The following is a 15,854-nucleotide window of genomic DNA, read 5'->3' as shown; positions in this document are numbered from 1 at the left end:
TAACTCAATAGGTGACTGGAGAGAGGAAGATCAAGGATTATCAATTAGAAAATAGCTTTTAGATGGAAGGGGAGTCAAATCTATGGAAATACCTGCCTTTAGAAGTGGTACAGGCTAAAGCAGTGAAGTACTTCAAAAAGGCTTCAAGGGTAGGAAGAGGGGAGAACAGTATGGAGCAATTAAGTGTCAAGCTGGAGACCAAGCCCCGTGTGTCTAGAGCAGACATAAAAGGTGCAAGGGCTTGGGAGGCTCAACGTCCATCAAATACTTTTCTTGTCCTGCCATATATTAACAAGACAGTCCTCGTCCACAACAGCAGGTACTATTTAGGACACCTGTGAATCTTAAGAACTGGAAGGTATAGACAAGGAGGCTGGAAGTCACAAAATAGGGCGGAAGAGGGGCTGTAGACATAGTTATAATAGACTGCTCATCCAGGTGGGGAGACCATGCAAATGGCAGCTGTGTGCGGTGTAAATCCCAGTAACATAACTCAGAAGAAACAAGTTCTAGTGTGACATGGAAAACCAAACAAGTGCAAGTGGGACTGTGTTGTATGTTGATTTGTCCAATGGTGATGTAACAGAAGTACAGCAACAAGTATCTGAAGAGCTGCCACGGTTTGGTAAACTGCAACATTGTGACAGCTCAGCAAAATGTGGAAATCTCATTGGAATAAGACCCATCCTAGAAGGGATGGCAAAATGCCTGCTGGATTGGGTATTCCACTTATTAGAGAGCCCGCTGGTGGGATCCACAATGATGGTCTGGCTCCTGGACATGGGATGCACCCAAGGGATATGGTTAGAATGGCGAGTGGGGGAGTTCAACATTTGATTCACATGCCCTGTTGTTTTTGAGAGCTACAGAGCTGGAGAGGACAGTGGGAGGTGTGTGAGACGTACAGTGTGAATCGGGTTTGAATGAAACATGTCAGACATTCTAGGATGGAGTTTATGGAGGGTGACAAAGTCAAAAGCATCATCAGCATCCACAGAGGGCCTGGTCCAAAGAGCAACATTCCATGCTTTACCACAAAGCAGTATCGTTAAGCTTGTTGTCTCTTTACTACCTACCATTCAGATCCAGCCAGAAGCCGTTTGAAAGAGAGAGCAATGATTGACTTCTATTAGTCAAAGAAGGAGCAAGAACTGGTCAAAATAATCAATTCAACCACTTTTCTGAGAAATTGTGTTATTCAGCCAGTGAAAGGTCTTTGTAACAGCAAGAAACTCATGCAGTGCTAGAAAGCCATGACCTGGAACACTGAGGAAGCCACACATCACGGGAAGAAGCAGCTCAAGTGTATTGAAAGGTGCAACAGAGAGGGGCAGAGGAAGGGGGGTGCAACAGAGAGGGGCAGAGGAAGGTCCAACAGTCAAATGGGGTGCAAGGGGTAGTGTGCATGGAGGTTGATGGGAGACAGAGCCTCCACAATGGGAAAGTGAACAGAGGACAAGGGTCTAGGGGCTCATCCATCCATGAGTAGACAAAGGTTGATAATGGTCGAGAATGCAAATTTACAATGGCGCCGATGGATAGAGTGCTGGCAGAAAGACAAGCAATGTGTAGACATGGAAACATTTAGCATGGCTGTATGGACACCCCCCCCCCCCCCCTAAACATGCACATTTATCAACACACAGGCAGAGACTATTTCCTTCTGGGGTTGGCGGGAAGTGGATATGGGTGAAGCAAACCAGGCTGAAAGGAAGATCGGAAAGGGGTAATCAAGAAATAAAAAATAAAAGAGTTATCAATAAAGCTGCAGAAATAGTAGCAGCAGTAATGAAAGGAAAGACCATTCACAAAATACTTGCAGTGCTTGAAAAGGAGAAAAGGAGAGAGACACGCAACGCATAGAAGATAACAAGTTATTCTAAATCCTTAAGGGAGAATGAGAGTAGGTGGATTCATATTTTGTGGTGGGCACTCACCATCGCCTTAAAGATCCACAGTGATGGGGTGGATTGTGTTCCCAGGGAAGTAATTACGCCGTTCCACTTCCAGGGAGGGAGTGATAGAGTTTGATTTCCTGAGCTAAGGGACTCCACATGATTCCTCTACCAAGTGGATGCCTTTCCACCTCATTGTCCAGAGAACTAGAAAGAGGTAACATGCAGACATACAGGAAAATTGAATTGTGAGCAATCCAACCATCCGCACGGTGGGTGTGCACTCGCGTGGCCTTTTTTTAAATGTTAAATTAAATTAAATGACGGTACATCATCCTCCGGAAAATGTGTGGGGCTAATCTGCATACATTTTCCTCTGATCACTGCACAGCATACACATAGACCTGTGTACTCTGGGTGGACAAAGCCTACAGGTGCAGTGCCCCCTGTCATATTGGGATCAGACAGGTGGAGTACACAATGCATCTCCAGAAGGGGTAGGGACAAACCTCCCACTGCCATGGCCAGCATAATTAACAAAGGCTTCATGGACCCGCCCCGAGTATTGAAGATGGTGGCAGCATTTGCATACTAATCAGAGTTTGATTCAAACAGGCCCACATGGGGTCTGGCTGAAGAGGCTAACAGAGGAGACAGGAAACCACAACACTGTTTCATAAGCACTGTGTCAACTTGAAGTCCGCTCCCGCCCTCAGTGTCGATTGACAGTGAAATGTCATGTCTGGGACTGTAGGTTTATAGTAGGAATCCCTGCAGGGAGACCTCATTCAGAAGGTATGATTATGTGGTTTGCCGGAGCCTGAAAATCTGGTCTCGCTGCAGCTTCAAGGGAGAACTACCGCTTTAATTAGGAACCACAAATCGCTCAATTAACCAGAGGGATCCTTTGATCCACAAGAGACAGGAAGATGGTTGGGACTTAGTATTACACTTTTTCAAACCTTTACCATTTCTGTTGAAAAGCACTCTGGTTATGACCTCATGCATACAGGAGATTGTTGGTGGGGACCCACGATAGGTTCATTAAGGTATGAATAGCCTACCCCAAGCCCTGTCACCCAATTGGCTTTATAAGAGGGCCAAACCCCTCTTTTGGCAGATCATCTGAAGGCTTCACCAGAAGCAGAAGGAAGAACTCATAATTGGATCCTTTTTTACATCTTCTGCCAGTGAAGGAAGGGCAGGACCTGCAAGAAGGAAGCAAGATCCCTTTCCTGAACATCTCCCGAGAACCGAGGGAGATACCAAATACAGGGGACCATCCAACGCCTCCAGAACTGGTACCCAGCCAGCACACAGTGTGCCCTGCTAAGCTCTGCAGCAGGCTATCTAGGTGGGAATTGGCAGAGAGTCTCTGAACCAAACCAAGGACAAGGCAGCTGCCTGAAACACTCTCCTCAGCTTGGGGCCATCTGCCTTAAAGAACGACACGAGCCCAGTAAAGAAGCTAGGAGAAGTGCATTAACAAGCATCTATCAACGTCCACCTTAAAGAATATTTTGGAGCCAGTTGAGCCCTTCGAGCTGCAATTGACTGCACTGCTGACTGTTACCCCGTATTCGCTAAAGCCATCCGAGAGGCCTCAATCAGAGCTTCAGAACCACTGACCAGCATGGAGACGACCATTCCTGACCCAGAGCCGAAATGTAGGCCAGCTTGCAGCCGTCCATCCAGCTTCGCTCGCCAAACTGCCTGCAGTCTGATACCCACAGCTGTCACCCATCTTAAACTCTGCCGCAGAAACTGCAAAGTGCCCTGAAACTAACTCGTCCCTGTCGAGCACTAAGGACTCCTAGAGCACAGGGTACATTGCCAAAATCCCCTAGTGACATTTTATGACCCATTGCTCCTTTTGTGTTGAAACCAAGTATCCTTGAACTATTGCAATCAACTACTATACCGACTACTCTCCTGTCAGTATCTAGAGTGCATTCTTTTTCCTTCTCTGAAACTGTCTGTCTTCTGCATTCCTTTACAGGATGGGTTGTATTTTGTAGTGTGCTAGAAATGTCTGTTGCAATAATAAAGTTTATTTTTTGTATACAACCTTGACTGGACAGTCCATTTTATCAATGGGTAATAGTTTCTTAGTTGCAACACAGCAAAAATACAATTATCTACAACCTTTTGGAGATAAGCTTGCCGTTCTGTCCACGTTAACAAAATCAGACAAGGTGGTTTATAATTTGCTTGTGTTTTCAATCTGTTTGGATCCCTTTTAGTGTACTAGGAGTGTGGGGCTGATTGATGGTTTAGAAACTGATTCATCCCTGGACCACTGGTGTCCCAGAAATTGATTAGTCACAAGAATGCTTTAGCCTTTATAATGCCTGCCCAAAGAGAGTAGCACGTATGTGTGAATATCAGATTGAAGATGGGATCCCAGATGGGACTGTCCTTGGATACGAGTTTGACCTGCAGACCCATGAGAAGAACCTGCAATTAGATGATTGTCTGAGATTTCACACAAATCAATCACATTTGCTACATAACATTACCACTCACCGGAGGGTGGTCAAAGGTGGAAGGTATGAGTACACAAGGACAGGCTCTTATGAAAGTGAGGGAATTTGGCAGAAGAGGCCGAGTGTCTGGTGGGTGCGTAGGAGAGTTTTGGAGGGGAAGGACGCTGAGATGATATGGTTGGTGTTTAGTAAGCTGGAGGAAAGGTGACGAGGTGACATGGCAAAGAAGAGAAAATGTAACTCTGGGGGAATTCAGAGGAGGGAGGAAACAGCAAGAGAAAGGAATCGGTGGAGACAAAGAGTAGAGGTAGAGAAACATCTATAGGTGGTGGTGAGTCAAAAGGAGAAGGTAGTATCGAATTAGGAGTAGATGGTGAAATAAAAGGAAGAGGTGGCGTGAACCAAGAGGAGGCATACATGGAGGAATATCAAGAGAGGAAGATGCCAATAGAGGAAGAGGTGGTAGAGCTGTTCATGGGGTAGGTGAAGAGAAGAAGGCTGAGACAGAAGGAAGGAACACAGGTAGGATACATGCCAGGTGGAACCTGATGTTGGATGGTTGGAAGTACAAGCACATCGTGAGCCAGCCAGGAGAGAACAGGGCTTTAGAGTGACACTCAGTAAAGGAGCAGATGAGACATGAGAGCAGAAGAGTGCTCACAAGGAGTGAGTTCACTGGGTAACGGGAGATTTGGCAGCAGTAGATTTCGTCGAGAGAGAATTGCTTTAATTATCTTTTCTGCATTTTACCACAAATTATGTGGGGGGTGAGTTTGGGGAATGATAAAGTAGAGGGTGATTGGGTGAGGGCTGCGGGGGGCTTCCTTTCATAGATTTGCGGTACAATATCCTTAAAGAAAAAAAAAGGGAATGTGAATGATACCTCTTCGATTAAATTAATTTGAGGAAATCACACAGAGCCAGTTCATTGCAGAGGGAGTTTGGTGTCAGTAAGACATTTCCTCTCTCAGAGTTGGAAGCACTGCCCTCCAACTCAGTTAACCACCTACAAGCCAGCGGGAAGCCTTGGGGCCTACGTTTGGCTATCCCCAGCATCTTTACTGTGGTCACCCAAAAAGGTTGTCAACAACGTGCAACCATTGGAAGAGGATCTGTCTGAGAAGGTAAAATGGAGAATGAAAGACAATCTGGCATGATAAAAGAACTTCAGGGGACACTGAAAACACTCCAGACTGAGTGACAAACCCTCCCAAATACTGCCAGACGGGAACCCAAAACTGTTGAGCCCCCAGTCTCCCTAGAAGCTTTATTTTGATTTACTTGTTTTGGGACCCCAAGAGAAGCCATCCTGCTATTCTGTTCCAAATGGATTCCTTTTATTTGTTTTGTTCAAAGGAAACCCAGATTAAAAACCTAAATTCACTAAATGCATCTCTTCATGCCCACTCTGCTTCATGACACCAATCTGGGCCCAGTTATAACCTATCCATTTAGGGTAGGTTTGTGATCAAAATCCCAATGAGGCAGAATTTAAGTCAAGCAGAAGTTCTGTCCTGAAAGATGTCAGTTTCATATAACGTTTTCATGGGGCTGAGGGTGGTGAATACATGTTATAATAAGCAATTCAGGGAGATTTGGAATCTGAAACAATATAAGTCAAATTGGTAGAATTTATATTCGCTCTTGGATAATTGCTGTCATTGCTCAGCACAGGACTAATAAGCGAGTGGTTGTGGTGGGTCACTTCGGTTTGATATTACATGGGTGGCGTATACAGTAATAATGCTCAAAGGCAAATGTTGCTGGTGGTACAAAAACACATTCCATCTGTAAAACCCACTAACTCACATCCTGGATTCCCTTTGGCCAAAGCAGAACTGGGCAGATCTGGACAACAATTTACAAATTCAGAAATGTGTAAGCCATTTCCAAATTCTGGGTTCAAATGAAGCAGTGAGGATATCATTCATTTATGGCATCTAAAGAAAGTTTGTTGGATTTCAGAGGTTTTCTTTAAACTCTTCTAAATTGCTTAGGATGTCATTTGGATGTAAATCTACATCACTAATTGTGAGGATCTTCACAATAGCCCCCCTGCAACTGAAGGGCCTACAATAATTCCTTCAAACATGAAAAACAATGTGACCCTATTTACACTATGGCTGAAAAATGGTTTGCAAAACACTTTCCGTTGGCAACTCACCATCCTCTTCCTGCAAGACAAGGACGACGTCGGATTGCTGGAGTGAAACCTCATCCGTCTGTTTAGCAAAATAGGCTTTGATGATCTCCACTTGGCGCAGACCTGCAGATGGAAAAGAGAGAATATTAAGCCACTCTCTAAATCAGGATCATTGGGTTGAATTCTGAGTGTGGGCCTCAGTGTAGCAAAAGCTTTAGAACCGCCAGTCAAGATGACTGGATATTCTTTAAAGGGGGTGGCTAGAGGTATGATTGGTGCTAAACAAAACTCAGTTTATCATGTACGGCAACACCTTCTCTTGAGGTAAACAACAAATGCACCATATTTGTATTTCCTATGTTGGTCCAAACAAATGTACTCAAGTCTAAGTGGATTCCTAAGAGAAGTAGATTAATCTTTCCTCTCCCAGTCCCCAGCTCCACAACACCGGACACTCGTTGAAATACTCCAAAATACTCAAAGCCCATCTGGATCAGGAAAGAGTTTAAACTGCAATCCTCAACTTCATTACTAAACGTGTAAACCAAGCTTAAAACAATCCTATGTCTTGGCTACTGTTATTTTCAACAGTGAAATGTTTATTAGTTCCAATATTTGATTGGTCAAGACCCACACAAATACTTCTTCACAGCCTTCTGTGACCCCAACTTGGTTCGTGATCTTTGGGTTTACGAACCCTGGTTTGGAGCCAAACAAGGTAGACAGCTTTTTGCAGTTCCATAAAAACCTGTTTTTCATACAATTTTAATTATATATATTCCCAAACGTGCCTCTATTTGTATCATTATCCTCTTGACTTTATGTTGTCGCAGCATAGAGGATATCAGCTTAGTGAGATGTGGTTAAGCAGCAATTACAGTTTATCACCACCTAGCATAATCATCATTTATGCTATAATTCAGCGCTACATAGATTGTCACACTGAAAAATGCAGATATAAATATCTTACACTGCAAACCAGGGGAAAAACGAAATAACTCAGACATACAATGAAATCCTATTGGTCCAGTTTTGTTAACAAGATGGTTACAAGTAAAATGCATATTTTGTTATCTCATTGCTAGGTCAGCGGTTACAGAACTCTCTAAATAGTTATGTTGCAAACCATCATGCTTAAATAGTGGGACTACAATCTATAAAAACCCAAATCTCATTCCTGACCCTGCAGTTGTAGAAAATAGGGACATAGTACAGACACGTCCCAAAATACAGCTCATCGGAGAAAAAAAGTAAACAGGTAACTTGTGCTAGATGAGGTAGAATACAAGAATGAAATAATCTTTTCCTCTTCAAATTTTCAATTCTAATCACATTTCTCTTGTACAAACCGTCTCATGCAGGGCCACTTATTCATTTAAATGTACTTATGTGTATTCTGGTAGCGCATAGCTTATACCATGAGTAGCAGTTGGGAGAAGGTACAGTGAGATAGAGTGAAGAGGACCCTGGAGTTAGAGGGGCCTGTAAGACTCAAAACTGTCTTGTGGAAGAAGTATTGGGAAGAAAAAAGATATTTCTTAAAGCACTCAGGTTAGAGCCTAAGAACAATGTTTTTGATATACGATATGATATGATATGGCATTTGTAATGCGCCTATACACAAGTGTTTCAAGGCGCGACGAGACAGGGGGGAACAAGGGGAGACAGACAATGTTCCTACTAGACCAGGTGTCATTCAGATCGCGCAAGTGCAAGGGGGAAAGGGAGAGGGGAAAGTGCAGTACAGGGTTAATAGCATACAGGAAAACAAGGGCCAGCTAGAGGTAAGTGCAGACAAGTGCTAGGGAAGGGGGGCTGTAGGGATACAGACACAGTCCCGTAGTGCAGGGGGTGCCAGGGAGGCAGTGCAGGGGAGAGTGGCTGGGCCAAGGACCGAGAATGGTGAGTGGCCCAGTTGCAGATTCAGTGCAGTTTCAGTAACTTTAGCAGGGAAGAGGGGGAGAGAAAGCGGAGGTGAAGAGGAAGGTTTTGAGGTGCTTCTGGAAACCAGAGATGGTTCTCCTCAAGTTTCAGGGAGGCGGGAAGGCTGTTCCAGAGGGAGGCCCCTGCAGCAGAGAGAGATCTGCCACCAACTCGTTGTTTGGAAAAGCGGCTGACCCTGAGGGAGTTGGAGGCGGATGAGTGAAGAGCTTGAGAAGGAAGATATTTAGGAAGAGAGAGTTGAAGGTATGTTGGCCCAAGGCCCCAGAAGGCCTTGTGGACAATGCACAGGGTTTTGAACTTGATCCTCACAGTCACTGGGAGCCAGTGTAGAGATACGGTCCCTGGGCTTGAGGCCAAGAACAAGTCTCGCAGTCCTGTTCTGGATGAGTTGCAAAGGGCGGAGAGTAGAGGCAGGTAGATTTAGATAGAGGCTGTTACAGTAGTCCAGCTTCGAGAGAACCAGGGCTCTAGAGACAGAGAGCTTCTAGGGGAAGGAGCGGAAAGGAAGGATACCTCTGAGGAGGTGTAGCTGGTAGTGTGACTTCTTAGAGACGTCAGATATGTGAGGAGAGAAGGAGAGTTTGGAGTCGAAGATGACCCTGAGGTTTTTTGCCTTGCAGGTAGTTGCAGGAAGAGGGCCAAGAGAGGCCGGCCAAAGAGCTGCAGGGAAGGAGGAAGTGGTGTGCCGATGAGTAGAATCTCGGTCTTACTGGCATTAACGCAGAGGTCATTGGAGGCACACCAGTCCTGGATAGCAGAAAGACAGTCAGAGATGAGGGAAGGAGAAGAGGAGGCCGAGGGTAGCCTGAAAATTAGCTGGGTATCGTCCGCATAGCACTGAAAGTTGGGGCAGAGAGCGGCGATGCAGTGGGCGAGAAGTGCCAGATATTGGTTGAAAAGCCAGGGGGAGAGGTTAGATCCCTGGGGGACACCACAGGTAGAGAAAAAGATGTCAGAGAGGAAAGACCCCAGTTGGACCTGGGAGGGTCGATTGGAGAGAAAAGAGGTCAGCCACGCCAGAGCCTGACCAGTGATACCCAGGTTATCACGGAGAAGGTTGAGCAGGATGGTATGGTTGACAGTATCAAAGGCAGAAGAGAGGTCAAACAAAATGAGAACACATGGAGTGTTAGAGTCAAGGTTCGAGAGCAGGTCCTCAGGGATGTTCAGGAGAGCAGTTTCCGTGCTTCTGGCGGCTCTGAAGCCAGACTGATGGTCATGAAGACTACCAACAGATTCAGCATGGAGATTAAGCTGGGAGATGGCCAGTTTCTCCAGGAGCTTGCCCAGGAAGGGAGTGTTAGAGATTGGGCGATAGTTAGCTGGGCAGGAGGGGTCGGAAGAGGGTTTCTTAAGAAGGGGGTGCACAAGGGAGTGCTTGAGAGGGGATGGGAAGACTCCAGAGGCGAAGGAGTGATTGCAGAAGTCAGCAAGGGCAGGGGCCAAGGAGTCGATGTGGTCCTTGATAGTTTTGGAGGAACAGGGGTGGACCTGTTTTGACGAGACTTTCATAGATCGGACTTGTCTCGAGACCTCGTCAGCAGAAAAAAGGGGAAAGGCAGAGAAGCGGAGAGGAAGGGTGGCTGCAGAAGGGCCAGAGGGAGAGCAGGGAATAGAGGGGGGGGAGGTGATAGGAGGAGAGTGAGGACAGGATGTGCTGAGTTTTTGAAAAGAAGTGAAAGGCCAGTGCTGTGCAGAGGGCCTGGGAGGGGACAGGAGAGGTAGAGACTGCAGCAGGGTTGGCCAGCTCCTTGCAGATTTTAAGGAGTTCGCCCGAATTGTTAGATGCCGCAGAGATGCTGGCTTGGATGAGGGCTCTCTTCTTGGAGAGAACGGAGAGCCGGTATTGCCTTTGGAGCAGGCGGCAGGCCAGTTTGTCAGAGGATGGACATGAAGCACGCCATTTCCTCTCTGCCACCCTGCACTTGCATTTAAGGGTGACGAGATCAGAGTCATACCAGGAGTTATATTTGGCTTTGGGCTTCAGACGGATTCTCATGACAGGGGCAAGGATATCAAGAGTATCATATATAGCAGAGTGGAGAGGGCTGTGTCAGGGTGGGAGTCAGCCGAAGCGGGAGGAGGGGGCGAGAAGGTGGCAGCGAAAGCTTCAACTGACACGCGCTTCATGGGTCGGATGACCGAGAAGGAAGGTGGCAGTGATGAGGGTGGCTTTGCCTGTGGGGTAGGGAAGGTGAGGTGGAGGATAGGAGAAAGTGATCACTCCAAGAGAGAGGAGTGGAGAGAGGGACAGAGGGGGGAAGGTCAGAGGAGATCAGAGCATCAAGAGTGTGCCCTGCAGAATGGGTCGGCCCAGACGGGAGGATAGTGAGTGAGAGAGAGTCACAGAGGTCGCAAAAGAGTCCAGAGGGGGGACAGGAGGCATCCAGGTGGATGTTGAAGTCTCCAAGAAGGAGGAGTTGAGTGGTTGAGGACAGGAGAGAGGAGGAGAGGTCCGCCCACTCAGAGAGGAAGGAGGAGATTTGACCAGGTGGCCAATAGATAACCACAGTAAGGGAATGGCTAGGAGAGAGAGAGAGTCGGCAGACAAGACATTCAAAAGAGGAGTAGATCTGCGTGGGAGTAACAGTGGCAGGAATCCACTCAGGGAAGATAAGGGCCACACCCCCCCAACACGGTTGGGCCTGGCCATGGAGAGGATTTTGTAACCGTCAAAGCTGGTGACAGAGCTGGCCGTGAACCATGTCTCAGTGAGACCGAGCACGTCAAGGTCCAGCTCCTCAAGAAAGCGGCAGATATCAGAGGAATGTTTGACAGCAGAGCGAGAGTTAAGTGTGGCAATGAGGAGAAGGTTGCCATCTTTGAAGGACTTCCGGGGAGGGGTACAGATCAGAGGTACGCCCTGCGGAAGTGAAGAGGGAGAGTGAGAGGGGGCAGGGAGGGAGGGTGGAGGCAAGGTAGCCGAGGATAGAGGAGAGGGGACAGCAGGAGAGAAAGGAAGTTGATAAGGCACGGGAAGCGTCTATCAAAGAGATGAAGGATGGCCTGAGGGCCTTGAACCAAGACAGTTCCATTAGCATAGACATTAATGATGGCCGTGGAGGAGTGGAAGGAGGCCAAGAGGACATCCCAATGGGTGCCACCATTAATGGGAGAAGAGGAGAAAGGAGAGAGCACAGAGACCATATGAAGGGTCCATATGTTGCCAATGCTGTTAGGGTGTGAGAGAAGCCCAGTGATGAGATTTGCTTCAGCCAAATTTGCACATTTCGTATGGAGGCCTAGACAGAGAGCCATCTTAAGATGGAGAAGGCAACCTTGCCACCAAGGAATTGTTTTGGGTAAACATGTCGAGAAGGGACAAAACTCAGCAGAGCTGAATGTTTGATTCAAATGGATGGATGGTACACTGGCCAGGTTACTTAACAGTAAACATATGTTCCAATTCGAGCTTTGACCATTGACAAAGAAACATATGATTCTGGGAAAATTACTATCTTTCTGTGCCTACACTGTATATAACTAAAACAGGGGGGTCTTTAAAAACTGTAAACTTGTATGTGCTAACCAACAGTGTTTATTGGTCTAAGCGCTGAACAGGACATCCGTTTCCTCGACAAAAATATTCTTTGCATTGTAGAACTTCACCTGCCATTCTAGCCTGGATGTTCAGCCTACTCTGAGCTATTATCATCTTGATCAGGGGCCATTGCACCCTTTATAACCAGGGACACTCAGGTTTTAAGAGAAAGGGCCATGAAGTCTAATTTGTTTGACGAATAATGGAAGAGTGGTAAAAGATGTATCATTGGCCCCTTAGAAAACCGGAGAGTTGAGGTAATGATCCTAGATAACTTAGAACAAACAAACTGTACAGCGTTGGTAAATCCCACAAATCGTGAAAAACGACAAGAAATAGGAATCATTACACAGGATCTGGTGCCTCAGAGTCAGCATGACTTCAGGCACATTGTAACCAATGGCTCTACAGGGTTGATACCAGCGCTCGTGGATGTAATATCACTGAGGATTGCCAGCATTCTCATTTTGGGAATCTATATGAAGGAAACAAAAATGTATGATCCCCGAGACAATCTTAGTGTTACCATCTCTTAATCCGACTCAGAGCATTGATCACCTTGTGTTTACATCTTCTGAGATATAGATTCCTTAAATGCTGTGAGGCAGGCATGGTATCAAGAGAGGTGACACAGACAACAAAAGGTATATTAATGTTAAAGGATATTTGTACCACGCACTATCACCACTGGAGTGGTCCCCTGGCACTCTGGCGGATCTAAAAAGGAAAAGGGGTGGGGGTGAGTTAGTGGCAACAAGCAGGATAAGTGCAAGAGAGCAGTGATGTGCTTTTGGCAGCTTCAGTTTGGTTAACACTGTTCGATGAGCTTGGGGGTGCTTTCTGGTCGGGAGCCGTCGTGTGCTGTTGTGCAAAGCTATGTGTGGTTTGTTTTGTTGTTGTGGTGGTGTAGTGATGTTTGTGCAGTTTGTTGTGCTTTAGGGTTGTGGTTGTGTTTGGTTAGAGTTTGAGAGGTGTATGCAGAGGGGTGAAATTGTTAGTGGGTTGGTTATTGACCTCGCTATCTAGAAGCGATATGTGCTAAATTTCCACTTTCTTTCTAGACGTGGTACGTGAATATCTCTGCATCTGGCACTGGCTAATAGTCACAATCCTGTCTATATATGACACACGCCAATATGCACAATTATATCCAAATGTGCCACTGGCCCACCTTTGAAATCCTGTCTAGATGTGAAGCAAGCTAGTATTCACAATTCTATCTAAATGTGGCATTGGTAATATTCCCAATGCAGTCTGGATGTGGCAATGGCTAATATTCGCTATTCTATTTAGATGTGGCACTGGCCGACATTCACAATCCTGTCTGGATAGGACGCAGACTAATGTTCACAATTCCAAGTGTGCCACTTGCTACCATTCAAAATTCTGTCTGGGTCTGGCGCAGGCTAATGTTCACAATTCTATCCAAGTGTGGCACTTGGTAACATGCACAATCCTATTTCAATGCGACGCAGGCTAATGTTCACAATTATATCTAAATGTGGTACTTGCTAACATTCACAATGCTATCTATGTGTGGCGCTTGCTAACCTTCACAATTCTATCTAAGTGTGGCACTGGCTCACATTCACAATCCTATCTAGATGCGACGCAGGCTAGAGTTCATGATTTTATCTAGTTGTTAGGCAGGTATGTGTTAATATTCTGGTTTGCTATGGTCTGAGGGCAGGTAGAGTGGAAAGGCTTCTGGAGTAGAGTGATTGCTCTATTCCCCACCCAAGCCACACCTATCGTGGTGGTTGCTGCTGGTCAACGGCTGGCCACTGGGTTCCCCTGCTGGCACCTGCAGACACAATGTGGAGCCGCCTCTGTGGGAGCCGCCCTTTGCCTTGGGGTCCTTAGCCGCAGGGGCTGCATGGCCAGCGGGCTGCCCTGGGAAGGTCAGTTATGACCAGGTGGATGTACCAATTGGAGGAGGTGGGCGGGCTGGGAGGTGGGAGGGGGAGGGTGGGTCTGGGAAAAGGTCAGACACAAAGAAAGGACCACCCGCCAGGGAGTGCACACTCTATATGCAGGCCAGGACTGAAAAACAGGGTCAGAAGCCAGAAAAACACTAGAGAAACCCACCAGAATAGCACATACTGCTCAACAAAAACTATTGAAAAAACACTCAAACCCCTACACTAGAGTACATGAAACGGGCCAAAAACGGATTAGAATCAATGTATAACTACTCACTGACCATCAACCAGCCCCTAAAGCTGCTTCCAAAGTGGCTCCCCTAGCAGATCCTTGCACATTGCAGTCCACAAAGCAAGTGGAAAATGGCTTCAGGAAGCAAGCCAAAGATACATCTGACTATTCCAACCAATTGCAAGAGGGGAGGGTGGGACTGGGAAAAGGCCAGACACAAACAAAAGACTACACCGCAGGGACTGCACACTCTAGATGCAGGCCAGCACAGGAAAAATAGGGTAAGAAGCCACAGAAACATTAGAGAAACCCACCAGCATAGCCCACACTCCTAAAAAGAAAAATGATTGAAAAAAAACATTCAAACCTCTCCAATAGAGTACAGGAAACAGGCCAAAACGGATTACAATCATTGTACAACTACTCTCTGAGCATCAACTAGTCCCTAAAGCTGCTTCCAAAGTGGTTTCCCTACCAGATCCTTCCACTTTGAAGTCCACAAAGCAAGTGGAAAATGGCTGCGGGAAGCAAGCCAGAGACACACCTGACTATTCCAACCAATTGCACAAGGGGAGGGCGGGACTGGGAAAAGGTCAGAAACAAACCAAGAACTACACCCCAGGGACTGCACACTCTAGATGCAGACCAGCACAGAACAACAGGGTCAGAAGCCAGAAAGACACTAGAGAAACCCACCAGAATGGCACACACTGCTCAACAAAAATGATTGAAAAAAACACTCAAACCCCTCCACTAGAGTACATGAAACAGGCCAAATACGCATTGCAATCAATGTACAACTACTCAATGAGCATCAACCAGCCCCTAAAGCTGCTTCCAAAGTGGTTTTCCTACCAGATCCATCCACACTGCAGTCCACAAACCCTAACAAATCTATTCATAATCAGGATGGTGTAACACCTAAATTGCGCCTAGACTAAAGTGGAATTTTCCCAAATTAAAAACAACTAAGGAGCATATGTGTCTACAAGTCCAAAGTAAAAGTCTGTCTGTGTCAAAACCTATGCTTACCCTCACAACTATAACTAAACATGCTCTGGGAATCCTCTGAGAAAAAGTATAAGTGTCCAAAAGAAACAGCGAAGCTGATTTCAGCTTGAGTTCTCTCTGTGTTCCCTGTCCCAAGATCAACACAGTTCCAATAAAGGTGGATTTCAATAATGTTCAACAATGTTCTGGGATTTCAATAACGTTCAAGACAGCTCTGCAATTACCTTCTCCAAGTTCAAATGGGCCACCGTTCACTAAAGGAATAGGTCCTGGGATTCCCTTCCCCAACTTCAAATGCATCACAGTTTGTAGTGACCTAGCACTGGGCTGAATGAGCTGTGTGTATGAGTGCAGTGGTGCGTGGAATGTGGCAAGGGACCGGGAACCTGGGTGTCAACCAGGTTTCAGGAATGACAGTTGGGGTCTGAGAGATAGAGAGTGAAAGAGGAAAGATGCTTTTAACCTGCTCTCTTCACTTACCTTCCTCTCTGTACTTGAAACAAAGCAAGACTTTCCTTTTATACGTACCTGGCTCTGAACTGATGTCTGGCTGATGATTCTTGCCACCCAGATATTACACAGCTAATACAATAAAGAGGTCCTGGGACTCCCTTCCCCAAAGACAGTGTTCTTCTGTTGGTTGAATCTCACGGTTCCCTTCCACAAGACTTCAATATATC

At 46.3% G+C, this 15,854-nt stretch overlaps 1 protein-coding gene across 2 annotated transcripts in view; it reads right to left on the bottom strand.

Annotated features, from left to right (window-relative positions):
• ARHGEF16 (Rho guanine nucleotide exchange factor 16) overlaps positions 1–15,854 on the bottom strand; it is a 440,772-nt gene that overhangs the window by 48,951 nt on the left and 375,967 nt on the right. For both annotated transcript variants that reach the window (XM_069610226.1, XM_069610225.1), the window contains exon 14: positions 6,546–6,647. In XM_069610226.1, the coding sequence (XP_069466327.1) occupies positions 6,546–6,647 (102 nt within the window). The remainder of the gene's footprint in view (positions 1–6,545; positions 6,648–15,854) is intronic.

The sequence above is a fragment of the Ambystoma mexicanum genome, chromosome 8 (assembly GCF_040938575.1).
Source record: "Ambystoma mexicanum isolate Mex_15411 chromosome 8, UKY_AmexF1_1, whole genome shotgun sequence".
Classification (NCBI taxonomy): Eukaryota; Metazoa; Chordata; class Amphibia; order Caudata; family Ambystomatidae; genus Ambystoma; species Ambystoma mexicanum.
The sequence above is the reverse complement of the archived record's forward strand: the minus strand, read 5'-3'. Positions and strand labels throughout refer to the sequence as shown.